Source organism: Rutidosis leptorrhynchoides, chromosome 3 (genome assembly GCF_046630445.1).
Source record: "Rutidosis leptorrhynchoides isolate AG116_Rl617_1_P2 chromosome 3, CSIRO_AGI_Rlap_v1, whole genome shotgun sequence".
Lineage (NCBI taxonomy): Eukaryota > Viridiplantae > Streptophyta > Magnoliopsida > Asterales > Asteraceae > Rutidosis > Rutidosis leptorrhynchoides.
Window position 1 is genome coordinate 138,954,140 of NC_092335.1, and position 16,664 is coordinate 138,970,803.

At 31.2% G+C, this 16,664-nt stretch overlaps 1 protein-coding gene across 1 annotated transcript; it reads right to left on the reverse strand.

Moving 5' to 3' along the window:
* Window positions 1-2,865: 2,865 nt before the first annotated feature.
* Window positions 2,866-3,665, reverse strand: LOC139896861 (uncharacterized). Its single transcript, XM_071879507.1, has one exon. The coding sequence runs from the start codon at window positions 3,575-3,577 to the stop codon at window positions 3,074-3,076; it is 504 nt and encodes a 167-aa protein (XP_071735608.1). The 5' UTR covers window positions 3,578-3,665; the 3' UTR covers window positions 2,866-3,073.
* Window positions 3,666-16,664: the final 12,999 nt, after the last annotated feature.

Genomic DNA, 16,664 nt, shown 5'->3' on the forward strand with positions numbered 1-16,664 from the left:
GTGCCGAGTGCTCGTCGCAACCCGAGAGATAATCGCCCCTCATAAGGTAAAGTAGTGGACTAACCGGGTACCTCGAGGTTAACAACTAAAATCAAGGTGAGAGATATTAATCAACCACAACTTTATGCTTATAAAGGATTCAAATCCATAGCCAATGTGGGACGGGTTATTACAAACTCCCCTAATTAAATTCCTGACGTTCTCGTCAGCCCTCCAAGATCACTCATGTCCATGGTCGATGTGAGATTCGCCTAAACTCGCCGTCTTTGATGAGGTTTGCCCCCAACATGCCGAACTGCACATGATTCAATCTGATACCAACTGAAACGACCCGCAAGACGGTCTGAAGGGATGCAGGTGTCGAGTGCGCGTTGCAACCACCCCTTATAAGGTAAAACAGTGGACTAACCAGGTATCTCCAGGTTAACAACTAAAACCCTGGAGAGAGATATTAATTAGCAACAACTTTATGCTTATAAAGGACTCAAATTCATAGACAATGTGGGACGAGTTATTACACCTATTGATCAATCCTAGATTAGATTTAACATCTAATCAAGGAATTGAGTGCAATGATGGGTGGATGATGGTGTTGATAATGCTTTGGGACATTATGATCGTCTTTCAATTAGAATCAAGTGATCAATCACCATATCCTGGTCTTGATTGCATTACCTTAGCCAAATTATGATTGATACTTGGGCGTAGTCATAAGTGAATCACAAAGGTAAGAGCAATTGCACAAAATCAACAACCTAAAATGAAAGGTCAAGCTCTCTATTTATAGGTTTGGAATCTTCGCGGACGCAATGTTCGCGCATACTTTATTGATCCACAATATTTATGCGGGACACCTTCGCAATGTTGAGTTTATACGGGATTCCGCAGTGCAATAGCGCATTACGCAGTTGTTATTTGTTTGCGCGGTTCGGTTTGCACTTGCATTTGAATTGCCTTTTGCACTTAAAATATGCATATACATGCCTATGTATATGATCAAGTCCCCTCAGTTTATTGTGTTATATTTACGCGGGAAATATAACATAATAAACTCCAAAAAATGTAGTTAAAAAATGTTTTCCAAAGGTCCACAGATACATATCTGTTACGCATGCATAGTCAAGCGTTTGACAGACTATTCACAACCCATCAGCAATTTGCAAACGGCTATTTTGTAGCCGTTGATTTGCTTCTGCAAACTTATAGCCGTTGATATTCCATCATTGCGAATAATCTTTTAACGTCTCTATTAAAACCGTCATCCACCCCTCATTGCACTCAATTCCTTGATTACAATTACAATTCTGCGTAATGTTGCTATCATCATCCAATTGCCAACCGAGATCAATCTCTTTGTGGTTATGGGGATGAACATCACTTTCCTCAACAATCATAATCCAAGTGTTTAATAACAAGGTCACCAATACCCGCGATAATACCCGCGATATCAAGTGTCTTCCCATCCATAATTCGAACTCTACTAGAATAACACTGGAATATGGGGTAGCATGATACGAGGCACCCGAATCTAAAACTCAAGATCCGTTAAGAACCTCCTCTTGGCATATTAGTGACTAACTTGTTGAAAACTTCAACACACTACATTCTTGTTCCTTGATGGACTTCTTGAACTAGCTCTTCCCCGACTAACACTTAGAACCGAACCCAAATTTGCACTTGAATCTTACATCCAAATTCCTTCACTGAGAATCAAATCACGGATTCTTTCAAAATAAGTTTAGTATTTCCGGATGAACCACTAAACGCCGTCACAGTACCGGCCCAAATATCAAGTAATGAAGATAGCAAAAAAAAAAAACGCTCAAGTTCATCCTCGAATTTAACCCCAACCGATTTTAGACAGGTCAAAATCAAGTTAAACTCGTTAACACCATCCGCCACTGAAGAACCCTCCATCATCCTAGCATTCACCAATTGTCGAATTAAGAAAACTTTGTTTAAAGCCGATGGTTTTTCATACATGTTGGAGAACGCCGCAATTAATCTCACGGTTGTGGTTTCACTTATAATGTTGTAAGCAACGTTCTTGGCCAGAGAAAGTTGAACAACCCCTAGGACTTGCCTATCCAACAAGTCTCACTCGCCTTGCCCCATCTCTTCCGTTTTAACACTTGTTAATGGGTGATAAAGATGTTTTTGATAGAGAAGGTCTTCAATTTGCATCTTTCAAAAGTTAAAATCAGATCCGTCAAACCGATCAATCTTTATCACTCTTACCCGCCATTATTCCCGATAATTCGAGACCTATGCTCTGATACCACTTGTTAAGGCTCATCTAATCGTTCCTAACAAGTACTCACTATAAATTTTTTTATACAAACAAGCATAGGAAGATTAACAATTAAAATGTAATTGAGTGGATCTTTCATTGGCATTGGCTGTGCGTAAAATGTGAAAATATTCATATACCATATGTGCCTCTATGATTTTAACTTTTCCAAATGTAAAGTTTACAAGAAGTTTACAAAAGTCAACTATAAGCAAATTGATAATTCACCCAATTATGTTCTCAAATTGTCAGTCTTTAAATTTTAAAATAGAATGAATTAACGTCATTGACAACTTCATCAGTAAGTATCTACATCCAAAGTAAATATCGCATATAGAAAGAAAAAGTCAGAAGAAACTCTTATGCTCAAAAAAGGCATATGCAATAATATAGATATACTTTTCAAAATATAAAGTTATCGTTTAAAATTTTTTTTATTTTATGTTCGATTAATGATTGTTGACGAGCATTTTTATTTAAATTTAAATGTGCATCGATATATGTTGCCTTTAAAGCTTGAATTAAAGTCTGTTTATTTATTACGATAATATATGAGAAAGTCAACCAACACACCATCATGTAATTCTTATTCTCAAAACACAAAACTCATATACAAATTATAATACACATACACATATTTATAAAACCAAACATAACGAATAGTAAAATTTAAGTATCCAACATCTAATAATATTCAATTTTTCTTTACTATAATTCTAAAAACACTAGTAAAATTTAAGTGTATTTCTAATTTACTTTTTTACCCTTACTTACACATTCCATTTATCTGGCACCAATGGGTTCTTCCGTAATTGTATCCAAAAACGGCTTTTTTGACCTACAAACCGATAACCTATAACTAAACTCCGGCACATCAACTACCAATCTCGGCTGCTCTACCACCGTCACACCACCACCACCACCACCGGTCATCATCTCCGGCGATATCCGACCTGAAAGACGTTTACTCGCATTATTACCCGCCATCCAGAAAACAGCCATATCTGCCGGAGTAACCATCGAATTAACTCTTCTCATTGGAAACATAATATAAATGTTACCAAACTCTAAATCTTCATCAGCAGATAACGGTGAGAAACGGCGGTTAATGTTTAACGATCTTGAGTTGACTAAAAAGAAGCTTGGACACTCGAGCATGATCTCAGCAGCCTTAATTGGCTCTCGAAATTGTCGAATTTCGCCTGAAGGGAATATAACTCTAGCTGCTTTGTTACTTTTCATGAGTGGAGAGATCATGAAACTGCATGCTGATGCATAGTTTCCCATTTGTACTTTGTTGAAAGTTATGTAAATAACAATTATTTGTAACAAGTTTATTTGACTGATAAAATTCGTTACGTTAGTGCTAGTATGAACGATGAGAAGTTATATATATAAATGTTTGTGTGTGTTTATAGAATTTGCGTGTGATAAGGGTGTGAAGGAAATGGGTAGGAAAGTGGGGTGGATTATTGGGCATGAGACAATTATGGTCACACTTGGTGGTGTGGGCTTTATTGTGGTTTAAAATTGGTTTTGAAAAAAAAAATAAAATAAAATAATTGGTCAAAGTTTAGAGGGAAAGTGAAAGGGTGACATACTAGTATTCCACGTGTGTATAAAATCGTCAACATGCTCTTGTTTTTGGTTAATTAATTTAAAGTTTCATTATGCTCATCGTGACTGAGTTCTTCCAAGAATTAATTATGGAGTAATTAGTTTAGATATCTCATGGTGTCCGAATTTCTTGTAAGAGGTCTCTAAATTCGAACCACGTCTAGAACGAATAATTAGTGGTTGTGACGATCCGAAAATTTTTGACCAAATTTAAACTTAATTTCTTATGATTCTGACGCGATAAGCAAAGTCTGTTAGGTTGAGTCTCAAAAATTTTGAACTGTTATCATATATGCAAATACCCTTCGACTGTTCTCGACGATTCACGAACAACTATTTGTAAATAGATAAATATATATTTATAAATATATATATATATATATATATATATATATATATATATATATATATATATATATATATATATATATATATATATATATATAAATTCGAAATATAATTTGAAATATTATATTATTTAATTATTAGAATTAATTTTATAAAATAAAATAATATAAGATATAATAAAATGAATCTATATATAGATATAAAAGTTTACTGAATATATATACTAATCGTAACACCCGTTTGACATTCGATTGTGATTAAACACACGTTAATACGAAATATCCTCCATAAAGAAAACTGTTGGTAACATATAGCCAAATGATATTCATGAAAGAAACAATTCAATGTGGCAACTAGATATTTTGCTTCCACGATTGTGGATTATAAATATATATATTCATATTTTCTTGGTCCAACATGAAACCACACCCACAAGTTATATTTCTGTTCACTATTACTGTTTTCGATTTGAATCATAAGTTTCATTCATGTTAAAGTAAAGTTATTGGATTATGTATTGAAATATTCTCACTAATTTAGTGTTTTCTTAGCTTTATAACAAATAATATATACATATGTATTTATATAAATATAAAACAAGTATATAAATAAAAATGAATATATATATACATGATACAATTAAATATATATAGACTCATATATAGATATATGTATATTTATATTTATAATTACAATTATAACAAATATATATAACAAATACATATAAATATATAACAGATAAAATTATAACAGATAAATATAAAAATCTAGTTATATAACATATACATAGGATACTGATTGTAGAACACGTCATATTTATTTGTATCCCTATCTATCTGCTTTATTTTCTTGTGGCTCGTGATATTCTGTCGATCCAATTTAGCTAAAATCCAACCTCAATCAATTCTAGCTGCTGTATCAGATAATCACAAGTATGATATAATTTGTCCATCCTTGTTAATCGTTAAAGAAAACAGGAAAGAAAAACACATCCACTCGATACCCAGTTTGTCGATAGCTTTTTCACAAAAATTCAATTTCGAATGAATTATAAAAATTGAGAAATGCAAAAGTGTTAGTAATCCTTTACTCCAGCTATCTACAAATTTTCAAATCTTCATTCATGAAATCAAGGTTTAATTTCGAGGTCAAAGTTTCTGTTTTAAAAGTCAATGAATATGTTCTTGATTAAATTCGAGTTCAATTCAAAATTGTGGATCAAATTGAGATTACAGAAGGTTTATAGGTCTTAATTGAAACCATTTTCATGTAGAAAGTATAGTCTAAAATAATCTAGAAATAAAAATTTGAATTTGAACCTTGAAGTATTCATCGTGAACCTGTTACAACAGGTATTTTTCTTTAATTTTTTTTTATTATTTGTTTTGAAAGCTGTAACAGTTAAAGGATGTTTTAAATTCGCTAATAGATCTTAAATCAATAATTAATATCAATGTTTGGAATTGGTTGATCTCCTGATCGATTATAAACTGGAAAGAAGAAGAAGAAATAAAATCAGAAAGAAGCAGATATATATATAAATCGGGGTAATATAATTTCGGAAAAACAGATATGGTTCTATGGTTAAGTGATGGTGTCGGGTTTCGAGAGGTCTCGGGTTCAACCCTTGGTTGGTGCAATTCTTTTTAATATGGGTTCTGTCGACGACTGGGTGTAGAAGATGATGTGAGTTTAACAGATAAATATACGGTATATATATATATATATATATATATATATATATATATATATATATATATATATATATATATATATATATATATATATATGGGGGGATATTATTAACAGAAAGGCAGTGGCAGAGCAGCTGGTTTGATGGGTTTTCATGTGAGCGGGAGGTTGCGAGTTCGAGTCTAGGCTGGGTCATTCATTTAATTTTTTTTACCTCCTTTGATAAGGTAGCCAAATTTCTTTTATTTATTATTACTATTATCATTATCATTATTATTATTGTTATTATTACGATTATGATTATTATTATTATTTTTGTTAGTTTTATGATTATAATTATTACCACATTTATAATTATAAGTATTATAATTAATATTAGTGTTAGTATTAGAATTACCATGATTATTAATAATATCATAATCATTATTGTTGTCATTATTATTATTATTATTATTATTATTATTATTATTATTATTATTATTATTATTATTATTATTATTATTATTATTATTATTATTATTATTATTATTATTATTGCTATAAGTATTATTAATATGTTGATTATTGATAAATTGTATCATTTATGAAATATGGATATTGTTACTAATATATGTATTAATATTATTAGGATTAAGGTTATTATTATTATTATGAAATATAATACAAGTTATCATTTTTCTCATTAATATTAGTACTAGTATCACTTTTGTAACTATTAGTATTATTATTATTATTAAATAAAGATATCATTATTAACAATATCTTTATTAATATTATCATTTTTTTAACAAAGTTATTATTATTATTATTAGTAAATCATTAATATCATAACTACCATAAACAGTAAAAATTAATATTGTTACAAGTACCATTATTAATATCATTGTTATTATCACTAATAGGGTTAAGGGTTATTATTAACATATGTATATTATTAATATTATTATCATTATTTATTTTTACTAATATTAACTTAGTATAATAGAACTACTGTTTTGATAAACAAATTAAATACATACATAAATATATATATTTAACCCATATAACATAACAAAATTTAATAATTTTATATGCAAAATGAACATATAAAATATATATATATATATATATATATATATATATATATATATATATATATATATATATATATATATATATATATATTATTAACATAAAAATGATATAACTAATACATTTACATATATGTATATATATGTGTTCAATTACAACTATGAATATTAATAAATATACAAATGATATAGGTTCGTGAATCCGAGGTGATGTGTGCGAGGGAGTGTATAAAATAGTTATAATTTTCATAAGGAAATACTATTAAACACGATACAATTTTACACAAGTTTTAATTATTTATTTACAGATGGGATATACCTAAACCTTGCTACAACACTATAGGCAGTGTACCTAATCGTAGAGTAGTGTAGTTTTTAGTAAGTCCGGTTCGTTCCACAGGGAGATGGCTTATTTCACACTATATTTTAAATAATTATATTTGTACAAAATATATATAATTATATATAATAATATATAAAAGGGGATTTACCGTTTAATGACCGGTTTGTCGATTTTATATTTTAAGTCACAATTAAAACCTAATGCAAAATATAAATGACGATAATTAAAGTGCGTAAAATAAATAACAATATAATAATTATGCTTATTTAAACTTCCGTAACCATGATGTTTGACGTTTTGATTATTTATTACCCTGGGTTAATTATCCTTTGTCCTGGATGTATTTGAAACCTATATGGTTTTTGTCCATAATAGTTCATCGGTAATAATTATAAACTGCTCGGCAAATTTAACCTTATACCCGAAGTCAAATATTCCAACTAATTGGGGATTTGAACTGTAACAAGGTCTTAATACTTTGTTTAATGAATACACCAGGTTATCGACTGTGTGTAAACCAAGGTTTTAATACTTTGTTAACAATTACATCAATTACCCTTGAATGTAATCCACCCCTGTTTTAATGAGTCCATTGACTATTAATCCATCCCCGTGTCCGGTCAAATGAACAATAATTTGTATTTATAAATATCCCGCCCACCGTACCCAGTCAAGCGTATGTGGTTATATATAAATACATCAAATTATAAGTCTATATATTAAATTAACGAGGTATCGTTTAGTTAATATAAAGCCCATTAATAGCCCATAGTCTAATTTTCACAAGTGTCGTTCTTTTATCCAAACCCCAATTATGGTCCAAAGCCCAATTACCCAATTTTAATATTTAGTCCAACATCACGATTACTTCGATTTAAATAAGCATAATAATAACTTAGTTACGAGACATTAATTTAAAAAGGAGAACATAACTTACATTGATTATTTATCGCGTAGTGTTACACGGACAGAATTTTGACTTTAGAACCCGTAAATTAACCTTTACATAACCCAAACTAATCTAATATAAAACTAACCTATATATATATATATATATATATATATATATATATATATATATATATATATATATATATATATATATATATATATATATATATATATATATATATATATATATATATATATATATATATTATAGACAGAGAGATAGATTGATGGTGGTTTAAAACTGGCCGAATTCGTTGCCTTTTATAGATGTGACCAAACTTTTGGGGCCATGCGATCGCATGGCTCCCCTTTGTTATTTCCATGCGATCGTATGGCATAGAAATCCAGCTCACATTGCCTTGGACACTAGCTTGTCGACATGATATATAAATATATATAATATATATATAATTTATATAATTATATATATATTATATTATATTCTTGTGCATAGTAGACTTGTAATTTTTGGTCCGTTGAGTCGGGCGTTGATAGTTGGCTCAGGTCCCGGTTCTGGATTTTCGAACGTCCTTTCGTATAATTTAATATCTTGTACTTTGCGTTCCGCGATTTGTAATTTGCACAAAAATAATTTTCCTTAACTTCCAAAATCCGTGCAAGTCTTTTAACTCACTTTCAGTGGCACTTTTGAGTGCACTATGGCTTTAGTGACACTTTTTCTTCAATTCTTCGTTTTCGCCTTTTGTTTTCGCACTTATTTATTTAAACGAATATTACTTGGAAATAGAACAATTGCAACTGAAAACTTTACATATAGGAAGGATATTGATACTAAATATATGTTCATTTGGAGCACTATCAAATATCCCCACACTTGAACGTTGCTTGTCCTCAAGCAATACAGAACTTGAAATTAAATCACACGAATCACTTCTTTATTTTTCACACTTTATACATCAGTGATTTTGATACGGCGGTATAAACAATGATAGTAACGGTGTGGTTTACAGTCCCACATGACTATGAAAATTTAGATCCTTTAAGAAAATTGGATCTTTATGAAAACATTTGATCTTTTGAAAATTCATTCTAGATTTTACCCTAGATAAGTTTTCCGGAATAACCCTTCACCGGTGTTTGCAAAATATTTTTGTGGGTTTTGTGGGTTTCAGATTTGAAAATTTTAGCACAACACTTGCGGTTTTGTGTTACCCTCTTGCTAACCTTGTATTAGGAAAACACACGTCCAGTATACTTGCTCCGTATATTACCTTTCGGTAAACTACCGTCCGGTTGTAAAGGAAAGCAATGAACAAGAAACTGTTAAGGCAATGTCTAATGACATGCATTTGTTCATGGTCTAAAACGTGTCGGATGCAATTACTATCCTTTGTAGGAGCAATAGTAAAGATCATCCTATAATTTTTCGGGCTGGCACAAGGTCCTGTCTTCGACCATGCTATGCAACCACCGTTCTTACGGTTGACACCCGATTTGGTTCAGGTGACCTGATGAATTCCAGGTGAATTTCTAGGATTTTACGTTCAATGGTAATGAACGCATTAAAAATGGGTTTTCAGAAAACAAATCGGTTTTATTTTTGATCAAAATATTTTCTCGTTCAAGCTCGAGTTTAGATATCATCGAATTCCATGAGTTTGTAATTCTCAATCTTTAAGGTCAATCTCAAGGATTGAGTAATATCAGGCTTAAAAGTTAATTTTTAATCTTTAAGGAGATTATCCTTTCTGGGGGTCTGATTCATTAGTCTTATCAAGCTAATTTGCACGGCGCTCTCCCCATTTTACGAGACAGATCCTCTCATGGTTAGGATAAGTCTGACCACTTGGCGACCCTGTTTGATGCTGAGGTCCGTGGATTTCCAGCTGATTTTCGAGAAAACTTTTCAAGGTTTTTCGTAGACTCTATAACTGGTCTGGACGACAACTTCCTGACCTAAATCAAGAAGCGCGTTTCTTTTTCGGAAGACTTTACTTCCTTTTAATGATGAAATTGATTCATCGTGTAGATCTATCTTTTCTTTCAAATGTATTACAATAAACGGGTAAAACAATTAATTTAGTCCAAAATAGAAGCACCTGCAATAACTTTACAAAAACATGTGATAGATAGTTTTTAATTGAATAACTTGGTACATTCTCCCCACACTTGGCTTTTTTCATGCGTCTTTTTATATCTTAATAAATAAATTCAAGCGTTTTAGTTGTTTCTCAATTTATGTCCTTTCCAAGGTAACAATAATTTTGGTATTAACACCTAGTTTTATCGTTCATAAATATGTATAAACATGATTTTGAGTTCATTTAGTTGAAAATTTTCCAAATTTTCACAAAATTTGGCAATTAAGCCAAGTATAAACCCGAGAGAATTTATAACCCTTCCCCACACTTGAGATCATGCAATGCCCTCATTTGCATGAAATCAGACTCTAATTATAAATTCATGAGGGTGATTAGTGTAGAAAATGATTAAAAATACCCAGTTTGTATTTTCAAAGCTCGTCGAATGATAGATGGTGCACCTCATCGTTCATCCCTTCTTGTTTTATCACACATGTTTTTTTCTTCAAAAACGGCTGCTTTTCTGAGCTGTTTGTTAATATTTGAAAATGCGTCTTTTACCCTAATCGTGCATTTTTATTAACGAGTTATGCACTAACCCGAACCCCTAATTTAACATTAAGTGGGGTTAGACTTCCCCACACTTAGCTGACGACATGTGAAGTTGGTAGAATAAGTTCCACGAATTAGAATAGTGAGCCAGTTATTTACATCTCGGGTGGTATAAAATATATCAATGGGTTTAAAGTTTAGACCCACCCGATCGTCACTACTTAATTCTTTTTTAAGTGTAGCTTTTAGTAAATGGATATGTCTCTTTTCTGGTTCTTGGTCAAATGGATCGATATATACCGACATACATATTTTTATTTGGTGGACAAATTCTAACATTTCCTTCCGTTCATTTTCGGGATCAAAGTGTTCACCTCTATTACCCAATTGGGTAAAATTTGAGATGTCATTATCTATTACAGCTCTTATTTCATCTTCGGTGGATGACTCGTCTATTGAGAATATTGGGTTGGAAGGTTGTGGAATTGTGAATTTCGGGATCGAAGTAGATTCTTCTTCATTAACGGTACTTATCGGTCCCACCACTTTGGTCTCGGGGGTAAAATTTTCAACGTTATCGTTTTCCCAAGAGTACCAATTTGTCACCCTTACTTCTTCTTCATTCATTGATTGATCGATGATTTCGTCGGTAGAGGCTAATGTGTCGATATGTTGTGAAATTGGTAAAGCTGAATAAAAAGTATCATCGGGATAGTTGGTGATTTCGGAGCTCTCGAATTCATCAAAATTCGATGATATGAGATTTTTTTGCACAATACTCCTCAGATCAATAGGTGTGTAATCTGATAGAGTTTCAGCTTGCCTATTTACAAACTCTCTCATTTGTTCATTTTGAGCATCAAGTTCTTCGAGTTTGATTTTCATATAATCTAAAGAATTTTCAGACACATAATTTTCCTCGTCTTCTGGTTGTTGAGTTTGGATATATTCTTGGGAATAATCCCAATTAGAATTATATTCCTCATAATCATTCCATTCAGGTTCCATGGGTGCATAATTTTTCATAGGAACGTAATAATAACATTCCCATGTTGAGTGATAATCTCCACAGATTTCACAACCAGTTATTGTTTCGTCATTCGTGATCCAAGATTGATCGAACGAATTGTCATCAACACCCGTTTGAGAGTATTGATTAAATTGATTTCGGATGTCATAAAGAGTTTCCAAAATATTCTTGAGATTTTCCATAATGCGCTTATTACCAAATTTTAGCTACAATGTGGTGCATTTACTAATTATCCTATTAGTTATAAAACTAAAAATTATATAAGTTATCAAATTAATAGACTTTTCTGATTTTGCCCACATTTCGAATAGCCAATAGATGCAGCAGGGAGCCAGAACCCTTTAAATCGGAAGCTCACAACTCAGCCACTAACAAATCCAACTATTACTACGAACCAGAAAATTTGGATGTCTATCAATTTAACCGCTTAAAATAATTTTTCGTTTTTGAAATTTTAGAGAAGAAATAGAAAATTCTATGTCCTAAAAACTAGATCGTCGAGAAATAAGAAAGAAAAAGATCGCGTCGGAAAACGTCTAAAAATAAAAGGTCGAAAAATAATAAAAAGAACGTAGCGCGTCGAAACTTAAAAGTCTAAAACTAAGAATTAAAGGTTGCGTCTAAAGGTATTAAAGCTTAAAAGAAATTCTATATCCAAAACGGCAATTACTTAAAAAGGTACTAAAATATTAAAACGGCGTCGCAAAATTCTAAAGCACCTAAATCTTAGTCTAAAGAAAAAGCACTTAAGGAATTTTACGGCAAAACCTAAAATTCTAGAAATATAAAAATAACTATGACAAAATACTAAATTTAAAATTTATTATGAACGATAAATATACAAATTGCGAATTAAACGATTAAAAAGGTACAAAATATAAAAATAAAACTAAAGTTATAACATACAATTTTTATAAAAATATCATTTTTATATTATTTATATAAAAGTATTAATATAAATATGTAAATAATAATAACTAAAACTTAAAATACAAATTATATTAAAACTATATAATAATTAAACCCTAATAATAATAATAATTAAATATTTTAACCTAATTTCGTAATTAATGCTCGGATCAGAGCTGTCAGGTTAACCCATGCGATCGCATGGTTTTACAACACCCGGCTCATGCGATCGCATGGGCCTGGGTTACAGTTTTTTTTTTTAAATATATATTTTATATTGTTTTTCTAAAAATGATATATAAATATATTTATACAAATATAAATTAAAAATATAGCGTTTCGCCGTGTCCCCGGCAGCGGCGCCAAAAACTTGATGTGTGCGAGGGGGTGTATAAAATAGTTATAATTTTTACAAGGAAATACTATTAAATATGATACAATTTTACACAAGTTTTAATTATTTATTTACAGATGGGATATACCTAAACCTTGCTATAACACTATAGACAGTGTACCTAATCGTAGAGTAGTGTAGTTTTTAGTAAGTCTGGTTCGTTCCACAGGGAGATGGCTTATTTCACACTATATTTTAAATAATTATATTTGTACAAAATATATATAATTATATATAATAATATATAAAAGGGGGTTTACCGTTTAATGATCGGTTTGTCGATTTTATATTTTATGTCACAATTAAAACCTAATGCAAAATATAAATGACGATAATTAAAGTGCGTAAAATAAATAACAATATAATAATTATGCTTATTTAAACTTCCGTAACCATGATGTTTGACGTTTTGATTATTTATTACCCTGGGTTAATTATCCTTTGTCCTGGATGTATTTGAAACCTATCTGGTTTTTGTCCATAATAGTTCATCGGTCATAATTATAAACTGCTCGGCAAATTTAACCTTATACCCGAAGTCAAATATTCCAACTAATTGGGGATTTGAACTGTAACAAGGTCTTAATACTTTGTTTAATGAATACACTAGGTTATCGACTATGTGTAAACCAAGGTTTTAATACTTTGTTAACAATTACATCAATTACCCTTGAATGTAATCCACCCCTGTTTTAATGAGTCCATTGACTATTAATCCATCCCCGTGTCCGGTCAAATGAACAATAATTTGTATTTATAAATATCCCGCCCACCGTACCCAGTCAATCGTATGTGGTTATATATAAATACGTCAAATTATAAGTCTATATATTAAATTAACGAGGTATCGTTTAGTTAATATAAAGCCCATTAATAGCCCATAGTCTAATTTTCACAAGTGTCGTTCTTTTATCCAAACCCCAATTATGGTCCAAAGCCCAATTACCCAATTTTAATATTTAGTCCAACATCACGATTACTTCGATTTAAATAAGCATAATAATAACTTAGTTACGAGACATTAATTTAAAAAGGAGAACATAACTTACATTGATTATTTATCGCGTAGTGTTACACGGACAGAATTTCGACTTTAGAACCCGTAAATTAACCTTTACATAACCCAAACTAATCTAATATAAAACTAACCTATACAATATATATATATATATATATATATATATATATATATATATATATATATATATATATATATTTATTATATATTATAGACAGAGAGATAGATTGATGGTGGTTTAAAACTGGCCGAATTCGTTGCCTTTTATAGATGTGACCAAACTTTTGGGGCCATGCGATCGCATGGCTCCCCTTTGTTATTTCCATGCGATCGCATGACATAGAATTCCAGCTCACATTGCCTTGGACACTAGCTTGTCGACATGATATATAAATATATATAATATATATATAATTTATATAATTATATATATATATTATATTATATTCTTGTGCATAGTAGACTTGTAATTTTTGGTCCGTTGATTCGGGCGTTGATAGTTGGCTCAGGTCCCGGTTCCGGATTTTCGAACGTCCTTTAGTATAATTTAATATCTTGTACTTTGCGTTCCGCGATTTGTAATTTGCACAAAAATAATTTTCCTTAACTTCCAAAATCCGTGCAAGTCTTTTAACTCACTTTCAGTGGCACTTTTGAGTGCACTATGGCTTTAGTGACACTTTTTTCAGCTTTAGTGGCACTTTTTCTTCAATTCTTCGTTTTCGCCTTTTGTCTTCGCACTTATTTATTTAAACGAATATTACATGGAAATAGAACAATTGCAACTGAAAACTTTACATATAGGAAGGATATTGATACTAAATATATGTTCATTTGGAGCACTATCACGAGGCCAACCCTGCATTGTTCAATATAGTCATATGTATTTTTAGTACAAAATACATTATGTGAGTTTCATTTGCCTTTTTACCCTTTATATTTTTGGGCTGAGAATACATGCGCAATTTTTATAAATGTTTTACGAAATAGACACAAGTAATTGAAACTACATTATATGGGTGAATGATCGAAGCCGAATATGCCCCTTTTGCTTGGTAACCTAAGAATTAGTAAACCGATCTACTAATTGACGCGAATCCTAAAGATAGATCTATTGGGCCTAACGAACCCCATCCAAAGTACCGGATGCTTTAGTACTTCGATGTTGTTTTATCATGTCCGAAGGATTTCCCGGAATGATAGGGGATATTCTTATACGCATCTTGTTAATGTCAGTTACCAGGTGTTCAATCCATATGAATGATTTTTGTCTCTATGCATGGGACGTATATTTATGAGAACTGGAAATGAAATTCTTGTGGTCTATTAAAATGATAGAAATGATTATTTATGTTAAACTAATGAACTCACCAACCTTTTGATTGACACTTGAAAGCATGTTTATTCTCAGGTATGAAAGAAATCTTCCGCTGTGCATTTGCTCATATTAGAGATATTACTTGGAGTCATTCATGACATATTTCAAAAGACGTTGCATTCGAGTCGTCGAGTTCATCAAGATTATTATTAAGTCAATTATAGTTGGAGGTATTATGAAATAGTATGCTTGCCGTCAACTTTCGATGTAAAGAAAGTTTGTCTTTTAAAAACGAATGCAATGTTTGTAAAATGTATCATATAGAGGTCAAATACCTCGCGATGTAACCAAATATAATGTATTCGTCCTGATGGATTAGGACGGGTCGTTAGAGTGGTGGCCAGGGATAAGTTGAAAATAGCCAAAGTATAATCTTTTTTGGGATGCGTACATCAGAGTATGAGTTGAATTACTCGTCATTCCAGGTAAGTTGAATAGGTAAAACCTTGTACCTTTTTTTAAATTAGTTTATATACTTTCTGTTGCTTTTGTGAAAAGTAAAAACCTCGTGGTAGAAAACCGATCATATCAATAAAGTGTAGTGATATATCTTATATAGGGATGACATCGGGCCGGGTTTGGGCAGGGTATAGATAATCCCAGTCCCAAACCCGATTAAGAAACCCAGTCTAAAACCCGATCCCATATCCCATGGGTCCCCATTTATTTACTAACTATCGGGTTTCAGGTTTTCCCACGGGTATTCGAGTCCCATGTACTTACTAACTATCGGGCAAACGTTTCTCACTAGTATTCGAGTCTCCATTTATATTAAATCCAGATATATTTGAACAATTAGATCCATTTGTATTTTACTAAACAACTATTTAACTGTTACTAGCTAGTATTTGAACAAAGTCACATATATAAACGAATATTGTTACAGTAGCAGTTACAATTATAATTACAATTATAGTTACATACTACTATGAGAACTTCATACAAGCACTTCTGCCAGTGACCTATGTTAACACCTATTTTCTTATGAGGTAAGGCTTAGTGTATCAACACAATACTAGAAGTATCTAGC

Bases quoted from the DNA above. Each gene is read 5' to 3' on its own strand.
- LOC139896861 (XM_071879507.1), bottom strand. From the start codon at position 3,577: ATGGGAAACTATGCATCAGCATGCAGTTTCATGATCTCTCCACTCATG.